Source organism: Hypomesus nipponensis, chromosome 3 (genome assembly GCF_054491055.1).
Source record: "Hypomesus nipponensis isolate SF chromosome 3, ASM5449105v1, whole genome shotgun sequence".
Classification (NCBI taxonomy): domain Eukaryota; kingdom Metazoa; phylum Chordata; class Actinopteri; order Osmeriformes; family Osmeridae; genus Hypomesus; species Hypomesus nipponensis.
Genome location: NC_140363.1, coordinates 10,267,325 through 10,284,481, shown reverse-complemented (window position 1 = coordinate 10,284,481; position 17,157 = coordinate 10,267,325). Strand labels below are relative to the sequence as shown.

General features: G+C 45.2%; 1 protein-coding gene across 1 annotated transcript; it reads right to left on the bottom strand.

Moving 5' to 3' along the window:
• Positions 1–8: 8 nt before the first annotated feature.
• On the bottom strand, positions 9–17,143 carry keap1a (kelch-like ECH-associated protein 1a). The gene is made up of 13 exons (XM_084675423.1): positions 17,017–17,143; positions 15,425–15,591; positions 5,358–6,076; positions 4,840–5,039; positions 4,314–4,470; positions 3,969–4,061; positions 3,666–3,812; positions 3,331–3,440; positions 3,066–3,195; positions 2,787–2,983; positions 1,944–2,149; positions 1,492–1,668; positions 9–1,398 (listed from the first exon to the last, which is right to left on the bottom strand). The coding sequence occupies exons 3-13, from the start codon at positions 5,565–5,567 to the stop codon at positions 1,226–1,228; spliced, it is 1,800 nt and encodes a 599-aa protein (XP_084531549.1). The 5' UTR covers positions 5,568–6,076; positions 15,425–15,591; positions 17,017–17,143; the 3' UTR covers positions 9–1,225.
• Positions 17,144–17,157: the final 14 nt, after the last annotated feature.

The following is a 17,157-nucleotide window of genomic DNA, read 5'->3' as shown; positions in this document are numbered from 1 at the left end:
ACACTTACTTTTACAAGTTCATATAGTATCAGATTTTATTACATTTTTGTCAAATTATCACTTTTTGTTGTCACACAGACTTTTGTAGTGTTGTATGTAATGGGAATTGTAATGTCACTTTTGTGAGAACCAACACCATTATATTAATGATTTTAAGTGTTATCTAAGAAACTGTTCAGTGTATTTGCTTGCACTGCAAGTTACATCAATAAATCAGATGCATTGGAGATGATTTGGAGACAATAAATATAGTTTATAAACTTCAGCCGCTAATTGCTGCAAGTTTGAATTGGCTGAACATGAAGAAAACTCTTCCTTAATAACAATTAAGGCTTATCAATGACAAGTCAGATTTTTAAAAATCCACAGAAATAACTGGTCACACAAGAAAGAAAAGGCTTATTGGATCATCTACTGGTTATAAACAAAGTAACACTCAGATCGAAGTCCTCAATACCACATATTTCCAGTAGGGGATCTCAACACCAAGAGACCAACATTATATACATATTCCAAATCTGTATCCACATACTTCTCAGATACTTAAGCATCCATTTAAATACATTCTGTGGTGTTCTTTTTTCTTAAAGATAAATTCACAAACATATTTGTACAGAGTTGCAGGGGAGTCTCCCCTCTCCCAAATGCTTCCCTGGCGCATGTTCTGCAAGCAGTGATGCTCGATGCAGAAAGGGTTCCACTGTTTTAACATTCCACCACCTAGTGGCTAATAGAAAACCTCACAGCTGAGAGAGCTGCGCTTTTATCAGGAGGAATGAAAAAACTGAAAGTAGATTGTAATCATAAAATCATGTATTTTCTAACTATGCATCGCACAAATATATCTATACACATTAATAGTTCTGTGCAAATACATTTAAACTTCACAGTGTTCATTCAGGCATGTACAGGCTAATACAGATATTCTCTTGGCACAAAACAAAGTGGAAATCTCTTTCCATGTTTTTTCTGCAATGTCCATTCTAATGCTACAGTGTGGTAGTCCACGTTTTAGAGAGAGAGAAAGAGAGATACTGTAAATCAGAGAAAGGCAAAAAGGAAAGTGGAGAGAGGGAACAAAATGACAGAAGGAAATGAAAGCAGCCACTGTAAGGCACTGTCAGTCTGAGTGGAGTACTGTGGCACTCAGATTTGGTCACCTTGATGAGGTCATGTAGCAGTCATAAAGGGCAGTCATAGCCTGGCTTTGAATTGACCATCTCGTCTATGTCACTTCCTCGTCCTCTTCCTCTGGCAGGTTTCCAGGGCAGGGCTCCATGGTAACCACAATGCCCATGCCACTGCGGCCGAGGGGCATGTCTGTCACATACGTCCACTCATTAGTATCGGGGCAGTAGCATTCCACACTGGACAGGAAGCCAGCCTGGTTGAAACCCCCTAGACACACACACACACACATTTCTTTTTGAGAAGGCTGAAGGACTAGCTGGGTCTATAGAAACGCAGTGTGAATGTCGCGAGGAGACTGACCCAGGACGAAGATGCGTCCCTGGTAGACAGTGACTCCCAGGGCACTGCGGCAGTGCTGCATGGAGGCCACGGGCTCCCACACGTCCCTGCTCACACTGTAGCGCTCCATAGAGCTCAGCTGGTTCCTGCCGTCATAGCCCCCCACGGCATACAGATACGAGTCCACACACACCAAGCCTAAACACACATGTACATCCCATGACTTAAGATATGTTAGCCATGTACGCATGCACACATGTACACTAAAGAACATCACTAATCGTTTTCACTAATCGTTTTCTTCCTCCTCATTCCGGTTGAACGTAATTTACAGTAGTTCTGTGGTGCAAAGTTAAATAGAATCAAAGTTACACAAGTATTCTATGCACACACACACACACACACACACACACACACACACACACACACACACACACACACACACCAACTGTACTGAAAACACACACGCTCACCGAGTCCGCTGCGTACAGAGCTCATGGGTGCCAGCTGGTGCCAGGTGTTGGTGTCAGGGTGGTACCTTTCGGTTGTGTTCCAGCGGTTTTGCCCGTCAAAACCCCCCACCACGTACAGATGCCCCCCACACGACCCCACGCCTGCCCCCAGACGTGCCACAGACATCGGGGACACAAACGTCCATCGGTTGGTCTCAGGGTCCCATCTGGTCAACCAACATTTCCAAATGTTTTAGGTGGTGTATTTGAGATGTTTGCTCAGGACCTTTATTAAGTATTCTACATTTGCTTTAAATGTATTACCACTTCAAACTAGCTGAGGAAAAGCTCAGTGTCATATAAAAGGGAAGAACAGGCCTCACATAAAACATAAAATAACAATCCATAGAAACCTAACAACTTGAAGAACTAGTTGAAACTAGCGGGAGAGAGAGGAGGTAGTTATTCAGTTTCCAAACAACTATTGATTTACATCTGCAGTTCTCCATGGGCTCTGAGCAGATTGACAGATTACAGAGAAGGTTCTGTATTTGAGGAAAATAGTAAGAAAAAAGGGTGGCTACAGTACAATCAAAAGCTGATATCTATTTTTCTAAATTATTTTGAGATTTTCCTCTAAGAGGTCATTGGTTCAACAGGTGATGCAGCTTATCTCATTTCTGTCTGCTGTTCAGCTGGAGATGCAAAAACATTCCCATCAGGATCCACATTCCTGGGTCATGTGTTCTAACATGCTGTGAATGCTAATTGTAGTAAGAAAAACACTTTCCCTCGTGGTTTGAATATGACCTCAAATGTAACTCTCTCACACACACACACACACACACACACGCTCACACTCACCTCTCCACAGTGCTGTGGTGTGTGGAACCCTGGGACCCTCCCACAGCGTAGATGTTGCCGTCCACCACCCCAACACCAACCCTGTTCCTTGGGGTGTTGAGCGAGGCGTGCTGGCTCCACTGGTTGGTCATGGGGTTGTAGCAGCAGAGAGCGCTAGACTCAGCGTTGTTCTGCAAGGACAGGTTCCTGCCCCCCACCTAGAGAACACACAGGACCCAACACTAATCAGACTCTGTGCTAACACTAGCCTGGGGGTGGGTCCCTCTCTTTCCAACCCACTGTGTAGAGAAGGCCGAACAGCACACAGGCCCCCAGGCCGCTACAGGGGGTCCCCATGTCTGCCAGCTTCAGCCAGGTGTTGTTGCTGGGGTCCAAGGCTTCCATGGAGTCCAAGGAGTGCTGCCGGTACCTGGGAACGGGGCAACAATTTCAGACAGCAGGATAGGCTAAAGACATTGAAATATTGACAAAAATAACTACAATGTATTAAATCCAACTGGAGAGCAGGATGAAGAAGTGTTCCTCCTTCTTCTTCTTCACTCACCCGCCCGCTACGTAGATGAGCTGGGTGCCACGGTAAAGCGTGGGGGGGAGGGGCTTCCTCAGGGCCATCTCCTGGAAGATCTTAGACAGGAAGTCCTTGCAGGAGTTGGCCTGGGAAAGGGGGCACGCAAACAAGAGCAAGAGTGAGCGGTCTGACGTCTTAATGAATGCGCTGAATGAATGAAGAAATGACGTGAGAAAGTTTGAATGATAACCAATGAAAGAAATGGGCTGTTTCCAGGTCAATGTCTTTAAATGGATCTAAAACCCCTCCCCAAACAGTTCCCAGCCCACTCTCCCAGCGGCAACATGTTAGGGACAGGGGGAGTGCCTTGCCTTGCTGAGGATGGGGCAGGTGAGTAGCTGGCGTTTGAGGAATTTGGGGGGCAGGGCATAGATTCGGACAGCATTGAGGAGGGCATGGAGGTACTGAGCTCGCCCTTCCATATCCCAACCCACCCAGTCTGTACACGCCTTGTACACCTGTAACCACATTCACACCAACATCATCATGCAATCAGTAAATGACTTGTGGAGGCAATTTTGTCTTGGGCTCCAGACATAAACCATCCTGATTAGTGATGACATGAGTGCTGTGTCACATGCTCTGAGACAAGGTTAGGAAGGAGCTTCAGGTACCTCAGACTCACACAGCACCTTCAGACTGTCCTGGCTGATCAGCTCCAGCAGCTGACAGTGAGTCAGGCTGAAGAACTCCTCCTCCTTGGTTACCTGGATACCAGTCGGGTCAAATAGGCCACACCCCGGTCAGAGCACGACACACTAGGATTCACTTTAACATCTGTTCAACATGACATGTCTGTGCTGCTACATATACAAAGTGTGTGTGTGTGTGTGTGTGTGTATATACAGCATGTGTGTGCTGGCTACCTTGTTGAAGTGTATGTGTGTGTGGGGGAGGGGGAGGGGGGTGTATGCATGTGCTGTGGCTACCTCGTTAAAGTGTGTGTGTGTCCTGGCTACCTCATTGAAGTGTGTGTTGATGTACTCGCGGCTCTGAAGGTGCAGCTCTGTGCAGCCGATATCTTCAGCGAATCGGGCGATCCCGATGACGTTGGCAGGCTCCAGGTTCTTGACGAGGAAGTCACAGCAGGCCTTGGCCACATCCTCCATCTGGTACCTGGAACCACACACACATAGTCACATCCGCATGACAGAGAACCTGGAGCAAAACACACCGAATCAACACAACACAGAGCCTACACATATATTACAGTGCATATTGATGTACTGTAATATTTTACTCCATTACAATGATTATAAATTATATTATATTGATTTATTAATAACATTTATATGAATTATACTGTACATTTTATATAATGTATAACTTACTTTACAATTTTTTCTATAAATTTGCACGCTTAATTACCTGAACAGTTTTTCCTTTGGGATTAATAAAGTGACAATGTAAATAATCTGGAGGCCATTAATAGAACCATCCCCATGGTTCATGTCAGACTCCCACCAGCAGGGGGTGATCCCTCACCTCATAGCTGCCAGGAGGAAGTGAAGCACGCAGTTCTCTCCCATGGTAATGCGGGAGGTGTAAGCAAAGTCAATGAGCCTCCCCACCACCTGGGGGCAGACGTCACGCAGAGTCACCTCCGAGGCATGGCACTCCTTGAAACTGCTGGTGAACATGGCTTTGAAGTATAGGCTGCAGGAAGCCAGAACCACCTTGTGTACCTGAGGAGAGGAGGAGAAGATGGGGGAAGGGGAGGGGAGAAAAAAAGGGAAGGAGAGAGGGGGAGGAAAGAGGAAAGGAGAGGAGGGGCAGAAAAGGGGAGGGGGAGATGTGGAAGGGAGAAGCAAGGTGTCAAATAGTTTTACATGACATTTTGCCATTTACCTGCCTGGTATGCTCTGAAAGGAAACCAGTTACTTACACTTGAAACTGTAAAACTAGTGTCATCATGCCAGTCATATTGTGATTGAAACCAAAAAAGTGAATGAATGATATGTAAAACTAAACTGTAGTTACTCTCATCACATCTTATATCTCACCTTGAAGTCGACGGTCCTATCCTTGTACGAGACATGGAGGACCAGGTCACAAAGCAGTTCGTTGCGTCTGAATTCATCCATGGCCTGCATTGCTCGGCCAGCGTGACTCTCAATGGTGTAGTCAAGGTAACCGGAGCCCCGCATGGACGGCACGACGATGGCAGAGAAGTCAGCATCCTTGGTGGGCCTCTTCCTCCTCGGGCAAAGCATCTTGGGAGATGAAGGGTAAGTAGGTTCTAGAAGATTTCAAAAATGTACCTTGTCCAAGTAGATAATGTAGAGGACCATTGGTGAGAACAGTGTTTGTCTTAAAGTATTTATCAGCTAGGATGCTGATCTGTCCGAAAGATGGGTTATGTAGTAGGTCTGAAGTCCTCCATATGTTCCATGCAACATATATAACCTCCACATCCCTCCAAGCTGGTAGTATTTCCTGAGAGGGGAAACAGTGTTTCACCCAGTCACGGGTCAGACCAATCAGAGAAGCTCAGTCTACTGACACATCTCTGCCCCAACATGGTGTCAAGGTCCTGGTTCCAAAGATGCAGTGAAAATTACGTTATTTTTTTTTTTTTTTTAGGATGTTGGCTCATTTATATAATTTCCAAAATATTCTGAAGGAGAGATTCCTTGCTAAGTCATTGGTTGTTGTTCCGGAGCAGGATGATGGTTGGCCAGCAGAGACTTCTGGGACTTTTGGTCGGCTGTCCAACGTTTATCTTGTAACATTCAAGACAGAAACAGAGACACATTAACATCCCCTTAATGACACGTTTGTGTAAAAGTACAAAAAACAAAGCACAGACAGTGAGTTCCGGTGAGAGACTACAGGCCTCCTGCTCACTGATTGGCTACAGTTCTGCCGCTTCAGTAGTTTCACTTCCCTCAAGACCAGAAAGAACAAGATAAAGGGGGTGATACACAAGGGAGGAGCAGAGAGAGGAAAAGTGAGGGTTACAAAAGGTGAAAAGATAGAGATAGTGTTAAAGAAAGAAATAAAGCTCCATTATGGATATGTTGATAGTCTAACCAGGGGTATGGTACTGGGTGGATTCTAGAACAGGAGTTCTTCCCCATCTCACCTTCCTGACTAGGAGGAAATCCTGCCTCAGTGTTGTTGTGAATCAGACAGGAACAAGAATAGAACAAAAACAATCAAGCCAACATTACTACACATGTACATATGTACCGGTATATGTATATATAGTCATGCCATTACAACTCTACAATTCTTCAAGAATGACACTGATAAGCCTGCTGAACTTAAATCTGGGCAGATATGACACTGCTGCATCCAACACTACAAGTATGTGCACTAGGCTACGAAACCATCTCATTGTTTCTAGGAACCAAACCCATCTTGCTACTGATACTGTACTCTCCACAACAACACACATTCTAAAAGCAACCACTTTGTTGTCTTTTTCTAGGGGCCTTGAAATGGCCTTTGTGTGTGTTTGACTGCAGAGGTTTACATGAATCCTACTCACAACAACCAGGACTGAAGTTGTGTGAGCCTGTAGATCAGAATACTTAGTTATTGCATAACAAGGCTGATCTGCCTTCCATGTTCTAACCCCACACCCTGCAGCTGCCCTGTTCACAAGTCACAAGATCCACTAGAGAGAAAGAGAGCGAGAGTAGTTTACAGAGGCACCAGTCTGCCATAAAGGACCATTGTGTGGCTCTGTGCTCCCATTCTGAGGCAGATTATATCCTGGATTTAAACTGGGAAACAGCATGACTGACCTGCAGAAACATGCATACATGGACCACAAACTCATATACCCTTACCCTCACATGACACACTGATCACAGGTTTTTTAAGCTCATTTGGCCTGGGCAACACACACAGAAGGCGCATGAGACTGTAATAATTACAAATCCCTGTCCAACCCAACCCACCCTCCACACACATATTTTGTCATCTTCCACATTTGAACTTTATTTGTATCCATGTCGTTTTGGTGCGAACATCCTCTGTCCCCTAGGACAGTGTGAGAATAGAACTCTGGTTAACCATTGATAGCTTGTTTTTGCTGCAGGTGACAAAACACATAAGTCTGTACTGCCTTGCGCCAACTAAACTGCCCCCTGCCCCAGGCAAATGTCCACTCTGCCGTTTTGAGAACTAACCGAACTCTGAAGTTGTTTAACAAGTATTATGATGATTCATTTTCAACACGTTTCTCTTAAATTGGTGTCGGCGTTTACTTCCTGAACATAATATGCAATTATTTATAGCCCTGGGTGGAGCCTATTGTCTGCAGCAGCTCTGAATTAATTTCATCTTTGTTTCTACCATCTCTTCCTGCCCCCCCCCCCTTATCTAACCTACACATGTTCCTGACTTTCATAACTTATGTCGCTTATGGTGTCAGGTTGGGAAATTAAGAACTGAGATCAACAGGTCTAGGTTTCACGGTGGTGGTTTATTTGGTGATATCACCAACATCAGTCAGCAGCGTATTCCAACCGTAGACATTGCAACAAATTGTAACAATTGCAACATGCATTGCAGCCAATTCCCCGCGTTCCCCGGGAAATTTAGGGACAAATTTGGCAGATTCTAATTCCGTTTTGCCACAGTATGCTATGCCATTACTGAATAATCTACGTGTTAACAGTATCTTAAACTGCTCGAGACACAGCTGACAGTATGAACAACAAAACAGCGAAGTTGATAGGCTACAAAAATCTGTTACATAATCACCTCTAATCAAAGTTGATTCAACAGCGGATGATAGGACGCAGACTCGCTCCAGGTGGGCTATTGATTCAGTGAGGTGACTTGACAGAATACCTAGACATGATGTGGTATTATTCATGAATTGAAGCGATCCTATACTATACAGATCAGTAACATTTGTTTCTACAGATAGGGCCTAACTGTTTCACACTGCTTTAGTTAATAATTCGAACTAATGTGGAAATAGTCCTCTAAGGTGAAAGGGTGTATGCTGAGGAATAACTTTTGGAACCGATTCTGGCACATTTGTCTAGCAATAGACCACATTAGACTTAATCTTCCAATAGAGCCGTACCCTAGGTCAACTCACGTTGGTCCATAAACCCGGCATGAAGAAAGTTTATGCTAACCCAGCAGTTGGAAACCTATTGGTAATAACCTACCTAAGCTGTTCTTTGATGATTCAGCGGGGGGGCTCTCCGCAGTGTTCCATTCTTGTTATGTCAAACAAACTGTTGCAGATACGCCGAGTTTAGGAACCGAAGTAGCTGAAGCCGTATCAGGTGTTTGAGTGTGCGCACTCGCGCATTCTAATGTAAAAGCCTGCTAGTCACCTCCTGAGGACAACGGGCTCTACAACATCATCATGACTGAGCAACTAAGCATAGCCCCTCCTTAACGAAGAACGACAACAGCAACATTCCTCAAAGTGAAAGTAAGACAGGAATAGTAGGGTTACGTGGACCCCAGTTAAATACTCTCTGTAAAATGTGGAACGTTTTGAATCAATAAACACAATTGCTGGGAAGGACTTAAAACCATGGCTTTACATACGAGCAAGACCTAGGTTGGAAGAAGATTCATGCACATGCTGGAGCGCCATGATAGCCCATGACACCTTAACTTGACATATATAACACAATATACAGTGGCATATAATGTGCATAATAGGCCAGTGTATTTATTTGGTGCACATTTAAGTACTTTGGTCCTCCACAAATCCAGGGCTCTCAAGTCTCACGCATTTCATCAATTTTTCACTTTCTAACGTAACAACTTATATTTCTCACGCTGAGAAGGGATAACTTGTCCCGCTATATACAATTAATGGACGAGTCGCAGGTATACGGAGGTAATTTTCAGCCGAGTCTACATTTACATGTATTCATTTTGCAGACGCTTATATCCAAAGCGAATTCCAAAAGACAGCTTTACAAAAGTGCATAGGTCACTGATTATAAAAACGAGATAGCCCCAAACATTGTGGGTAGCCAAAACATGAAGCATACATTGTGAAAAACCAAGTAAGTGCCAAAGGGAAGAACCATAAGAGCATGTAGTTAAACAACTTACAATTAAACAACATGAACTTCAAAAAAGTGCATGAGTGTACCTGTAGAAAAGCAAGCAACAGTAAAATAATTTCACAGCAATTTAAATCAGTTACAACTAACCAACAAGTCTCTCAGTAACAGTCAATGTGATGCTGGAGGAAACTAACATCAGGTCCAGCAAATCATTCCTAAGTACCGTTGTACTTTCGGAACAAGTGCGTCTTCAGCCTTTTCTTGAAAGCGGGGAGACAGTCAGTGTATCTGATGGAGGTGAGGAGTTGATTCCACCATTGGGGGGCCAGACAGGAGAAGAGCTTGTGTTGGGACCGGAAGCTCTTGAGTGGGGGGACCACCAGACGGTTGTCAGAAGAAGACCGTAGGTGGCGGGTGGGGGTGTAAGGCTGGAGGAGAGACTTAATGTAGTCAGGTGCAGTCCCATTCACCGCTCGGAAAGTCAGAACCAGGGTCTTGAATCTGATACGGGCCATGATGGGTAGCCAGTGAAGGGCAATGAGGAGCAGGGTAACATGGTAGCGTCTAGGTAGGTTGAAGATCAGGCGGACTGCTGCGTTCTGAATCCTCTGGAGAGGGCGGGTTACGCCTGCTGGGAGACCAGCAAGCAGCGAGTTGCAGTAGTCCAACTTTGAGAGGACAAGTGCTTGGACTAGCAGCTGGGTGGAATGCTCAGACAGGTAACTCCTGATCTTCCAGATATTGTAGAGGGTAAATCTACACAACCGGGAGACTGCAACAATGTGTGCTGTGAGGGACAGCTCGTCATCCATGGTAACCCTGAGTTTCCTGGCAGAGGATGAAGGGGTCACCGTCGCAGATCCCAGGGTGATTGAGAGATCATGGGAGATGGAAGGTTTGGGTCAGCATGGACATTGAGGGTCAGCATGGACATTCACCATGTAGAAAAAGATGAGAGTCAATTCCTTTTGTCCCGACTTACCAGCCAGTACTTCACAGAGTGCCAATGAGCATGTTAAATTACTTGTAAAGGTAGTATTCGGACGGAGTGTCATTATTTGCATATCATTTCCCATTTGGCATTTTAGTGGTGGTGCATAATATGTTTGTGAAGTCCATGAGGCCACACATACATGCATACTCCCACTAATGCATGTCTGTGTGGCCACACACAGCTCAAACACCATCATTTAGTTTGCTGATGACACCATGGTTATTGGCTGGATCCCCGACAACAATGACATAGCCTACAGAGAGGAGGTGACAGACCTGGCATCATTGTGTCATACAGAGAGGAGGTCACAGACCTGGCATCATGGTGTCACACAGAGAGGAGGTGACAGACCTGGCATCATGGTGTCACACAGAGAGGAGGTGACAGACCTGGCATCATGGTGTCACACAGAGAGGAGGTGACAGACCTGGCATCATGGTGTCACACAGAGAGGAGGTGACAGACCTGGCATCATGGTGTCACACAGAGAGGAGGTGACAGATCTGGCATCATGGTGTCACACAGAGAGGAGGTGACAGATCTGGCATCATGGTGTCTTACAGAGAGGAGGTGACAGACCTGGCATCGTGGTGTCACACAGAGAGGAGGTGACAGATCTGGCATCATGGTGTCTTACAGAGAGGAGGTGACAGACCTGGCATCGTGGTGTCACACAGAGAGGAGGTGACAGATCTGGCATCATGGTGTCATGTCCTCCATCCCCAGCCCAATGTCAGCCAAATTAGTAAGGAGCTGATTGAGGACTATAGGAACAGACACCCCCTTTAACATCGATGGCAACGTAGTGGAGAGTCAGCAGCTTCCGGTTCCTCTGGGTCAACATCAGCGAGGACCCAATTTCACCACACCATTGTCAAGGCGTCAAGGCAGCGACTGTTCTTCCTAACCCTAACCCTGACAGCTGAAGAGAGGTTTGGCATGAATTCCTGGATACTCTCAATTTTCTAGAGGTGCATCATCTAGAGCAGGGGTTCCCAATCCTGGTCCTCGGGCCTCCCTGTCCTGCATGTTTTAGATGTTTCCCTGCTCCAACACACCTGATTCAAATGAATGGTCGTTAACAGGTTTTCTGCATAACTACATAACAACCCATTCATTTGAATCAGGTGTGTTGGAGCAGGGAAACATCTAAAACATGCAGGGCAGGGAGGCCCGAGGACCAGGATTGGGAACCCCTGCTCTACAGTATCCGGACTGGCTGTATCACCCCCTGGTGTATGGCAGTTGTTCCAGCCTGGATCGCAAGTCATACAGTGAGCGGTCAAGACTGCAGCCCCTGTACACTCAGTTTTCACCCAGTAGTGTAAACAGCACACTATCATCTGGTAGCCCTTCCACCTCATCCATAATCAGTTTGCCCTGCTCCCCTCGGTAGTACAGGAGCCTCCGGACTAGATTTGATTACAACAGGCAAGATTTCTCAAGTACTTTGAATGAATCTATCTGACCCCAGTGAAGCACCAGGTTATTCTGTCAGGCCATGAGGCTGTTGACATTTTGATCTCCTCGTGTTCAAGACTCAATCCACACAATTGTTGAATTAGTCTTAACTTTTTATTGCCAATAACTTCTGTTACTGTGCATGTGACAAAAAAAACAATTTAAGTGATATCTGCAACAGCTGACAGGCAGACATCAACCAGGATCTGTTGTCTTGTCTAACACGATTACTGAAATGCTAAAGGTAGTCTTCCTACAGTAGAACTTCAAAAGGATGAGTCATTATTTCCAAAATGTCATTAGATGCAAACTTGTGCTCATGTGTCTGCTTACATGCATGTTTACATGTCCATGATTTCTTAATTAACAAGATTTGTTCATTCGTTTCTCTAGATAACTGAGATAACCTTATCTGCAACCAAGATAAGGATGCAGTTGTCCATTGACCATAATGAAGCAATGGTGGGCACTTGACCTTTATTAGCCTTCAGGTGTCATGTATATTCAGTCGTATAAGGAAGCAGAGAGAAAGAACAGATGCACAATGACACTGCAGATTTGGGATTAGCAGTCGTTTATTTAGACAGAGAAGTACAGTGCATGTGAACATACAGTGCACATGTGTAGTAGCTTCCTCTCATTATCTCCTCATCTCCACTTTCTTTCTTTGTATGTATCTATACGGCTGTGTACAGGTATACTATCATTAGTTCATTTGTTTTGGAAGATATAAGCCTCTATGTGTGTGTGTGTGTATGTATGTGAACAAGCATTTTTGTTTTTCAGTTGTGACTGAGGAAAAGAGCCTGGGCATAGTTGAATTTCATGTCCTTAATTGGGCCATTCATGGACATTGATGTTCTGTCTGCCGGTGCCGTGCCAATATCCTTGTTTTGGCATATACTTGAAAACTAGACTGGAACTGCCATGAATTATGGATGGGTTCTAAAACAAAATAATTATCCTATTTGCAATTTACCTGCTATGTGCCCTAGATTAGAACCAAATCCAGTCTTTACCAGTTTAAAGTTATTTTCCACAGACAGGAATCCGTTATTGTCAGAAAGTCACCCGCACTGCTTGGTTAAAGCACACTGCTTGGTTAAAGCAGTTATGAAAAATATTGGGCAAGTAGTGCCCTCTACTGGATGAAAACAACAGGCCAGCACTCCAAAGGAAGGCTTAATGCATCTACAATCAATCTCAATCTGTCTCATAACTTGGCATTACCTACTTTTTTTGTAGTTTTGTATAATTGGGTTATTGGAAGATATTTGATAGGTAGGCCTATAGCTCATTGGTAGAACATTTGAACGCAGATCAAGAGTTGGCGGGTTCATTTACCCCCCTGTCATGTCATTTTGGATAAAAACATTTGCTAAATTAATCCATTATTTTAATATAAGATCCGCATGACTCATTATTTACAGAGCATAGATAACCTTCTCACAGAGGTTAACAACTATTTTGTTCAGTGGTAAAATACAGTTAAGACTGCATGTCATTACAGCTCACCGAGAGACCATTTCCCAACCCCAGCCAGCTCAAATAAACATACACTCCACACACTGGTAATTCTAGCCACAAAGCTTGGAGGCTTTATAGACAAGAGCTTAATACTCTTCCTCTCAATTTAGTGTTGAGTTTTATAATGGTTGATGCCTTTATACCCACCAGCAGCACATTGGAACCAGATGAGGAGAGTACGAGAGAGACAGAGAGAGAGAGAGAGAGAGAGAGAGAGAGAGAGAGAGAGAGAGAGAGAGAGAGAGAGAAAGAGAGAGAATGAAGGGAGGGAAATGTAAGTGGAAAGCAAGACAGAGAAGCCATACAATCAGTGAAAAGAGAGACAGAGAGAGAGAGAGAGAGTATGGTTGATCTACATCTGTCATGCATTATTGCGGCAAATGCCAGTGCAGCTATCCTGGCTTCAGAAACTATGTGAGGAAGAGGTGGTTGAAGGGTCCTCCTTAAATCACAATCTGATTCCTCCTGTGCTCCTTTTTAGTGACTATATCAACACATACACACACATACACACACAAACTAAGACACACACACACATTCCCTTTAAATTCCTCAGGGTGGAGTAGGCCTGCTACTCTGCTTTTTTCTTAACAAGGTACTGACGGGCTTGACCTCCTCTTCAAACAAACCTTTTCCTCCAATCAGTGAAGCTGGGTCTCTGTGGAGGCCTGTGGGTATTACAGAGGAAATACCCTGATTCTCCCTGATTACTGCTCTCTCTCTCTCTCTCTTGCTCTCTCTCACTGTCCCTCTCTCAAGCTCTCTCAATGTCTCCCTCTCTCTTTCCCTGTCTCATCCACTCTTTCCTCTTCTCTCTCTCCATTACACACACACATACTCTCACGCACACACTCCCCACTCTTTTCTGAAACACACTCACATTATCCCGTGGTCTGGAACTCAAAGGGCTGGAGAGAGTCCCATTCCTGACGAGAGGCGTCCACTGCCCCTTCCAGTCCCCTCAGTTGCCTCGCACACTAGCCCCTTCTCCAGCATAACACACTAGCCCCACACCCTAGCCCCACACAGCAGATCCACTCACTAACCCCACACACTAGCCCTTCAACAGCTTCACATACTAACACCACACAGCAGCTCCACACACCAACCCCTCTGCTGCTCCTGCCAGCCTCTCTGCAGGTATAGCAGGGCTTCAGATAGACAACACAAGCCCTGCACAGCACACTAGCCCCACACAGCAGCCCCACATGGAGAACACCACTCAGCCCTCCACATATAATCACCTCAGTGCAACAATCCAGTCAGCACACCTGCAATGACAGAAAGCCCACATTTCTAAGCTACCTTTTCCTCAGCATCAGTCAGTTCAGCCAGTCCCAATCTTTATCTATGACTGTCCTACATACCCGTGCTACTCAGTTCTGGTCAGATGGCTCTACACTACATAAGGAATAGAGTTACATCTGAGAGCTGGGCCTTGACAGCTCACTGCTGCGAAACATCCGTCCCTGGGTTTCAGGCATATGCCATTGGTTTGCTATAAGTCATCTGTCTGCATTCCCACAGAGTGGCGGTTCTCCACACAGAGTTAGCATGCCACCCTATGGCTGTTATTAGGAGATAGACTGACACTTTCCTCTCTCTCTCTCTCTCTCTCTCTCTCTCTCTCTCTCTCTCTCTCTCGCTCTCTCTCTCTCTCTCGCTCTCTCTCTCTCTCTCTCTCTCTCTCTCGCTCTCTCTCTCTCTCTCTCTCTCTCTCTCTCTCTCTCGCTCGCTCTCTCTCGCTCTCTCTCTCTCTCTCTCTCTCTCTCTCTCTCTCTCGCTCTCTCTCTCTCTCTCTCTCTCTCTCCCTCTCTCCCGCTCTCTCAGGTTGGATTGCAATATCTAGTTGTCTTTCTAGATCCTTCAACAACTAGGCCTAGATATCACAACTCAGCCTGTCAGAAACTCTCCCCTTTTCTTTTCCTCTTTCAGTGTGAGACGGAGAAAAAGACAGAAATAAAAGGAGCGGGAGAATAAATGAATTGAATACATGGAACATGGACACTGGTTTTTATGTGGGAGAGAAAGAACTACTGTTGAGAGAAAGAGTATCAACCCAACACAAAGACAGACAACTTTTACTGACCTCAAGCTGACCATTCCCTTCTATGATAGAGTGAGTGGGCCGGATGGATGACCGGGGAGTGACACGGCTGAAACAAAGCCTTCGTGGTGCATCACGGTTCCATTCACAGTTACCGGACGAAGACACCGTGGCACGAGTGGTAACCGTTAGGCAGACAAGGGTCCCGTCTGAGCAGAGAGAAGAGGGTCATTGTAGATCAGTGGCCTCTGGGAAGTCTGGGTCTCCACGGTTGTTACGCTAACACTCCCACTCTCTGCACGGGCCATGTGACTCACTAGGCCTGCTAAACTATGCGTGTCCAGGGTTGTCATTAGTCAAACATTAGTCATAGTGCCCATTAAGGTGTTCAAAATGAATGGTTTCTGATTCTTCAGACAGTACTCCTACATCTCAATGGAGCCGGTGTTGGAATGGTGTGTGTTTATGTGTGAGTGCGTGTGTGTGTGTGCTTGTGTAGAGAGGGGGACCAGAAATCCAGAAAAATAACAAACTAAGGAAAAATGTAACTTGTGAGAATAGCTATTTCAAGATTTTTTTAAAGGGGGGGTCTTGTTTAGGTTAGGGAAAACAGGATTTTAAATGGAACTGAATTGTGAGTAGCTATGCAAAATCGTGTGTATGTGTTTGTTGTCATCACTAGCTCTGCTCTGTGTATGGGGCCTCTGTGGGTGTTGACAGAGATGACTGATTCTGTATGGACTCCCACTAACATACTCTCATGATGACATCATCAAAGGAAGACAGGAAGTATACACAAGATGTATCAGCTGATACTAGAACTGAGTATAAGAAGTTGCTTTCCTGCATGCCAGGTTTACTCATATAGAGTATTAGGAACCCATTCAAAGAAGATCACTATTTTGATCATTCAACCTTTTCCACGAGGTAATATGATCTGGGATCGATCCTCTGTCGGATATAGATCGTGTTGGGAGAAGTGTGGACACGTGCTGGGTGGGCCTGGTTCTAATGTGTTGGGTACGATTGAGAATAAGTGAGAAAACATTTAAATAGAAGCTGTATTATTTCCCAGCCCAGGGGCAATGGAACAGTGGTTTCAAGAGACCGCAATACAGGCCCCTTGTCATCCATCATCTTTCCGTCAAAACATACACGACTCACCCCGAAACCTCCCCCTGATCTTACTGTATGGTCTAGTGTAAGGGCTTCCTAACGGGGATGAGTGCATTATCACAAAACACACGGAGATACAAGCTGGTTGACTGACATACAGATTCAAACATACACATCAATGCAAACAAGACAAAGAAAACAGAGGTTATCCATAGGAAAACTGTGACTCAACATCCTCCCTGTCAGAATGAAGGAGGGAAGAGATAAATGGGTAGAGTGAGTGATTCAGTGAAAGTGAATGAAACTGCTACTTCAACACATCACCGGCTAGACAATAATAGACAAGTGGCATGAAAAAAAGAAAGAGAGACGGAAAGAAGGGAAATTGACTGGAGTGAGTGGGAAGAAAGGGGAGGGGCTTAGAAAGTATGAACTTCTGCGTTATTTAGCAGAGGAACCACTCTGAAAGTAAAGTATTACGAACGGAACGGAATTGAAGATTTAACACCAAGACTTACCAGTGGTCTGTTCAGAGGAGACGGATCGCGACGCGCCGAGTGTGTGTGTTGTTATGAGACAGATGCCTCCGCAGTTCGCCATCGCTTCAGGAAGGCTCCCTCACCAGCAGATCCCAGAGAGTTCAACTTGAACCCCGTGCG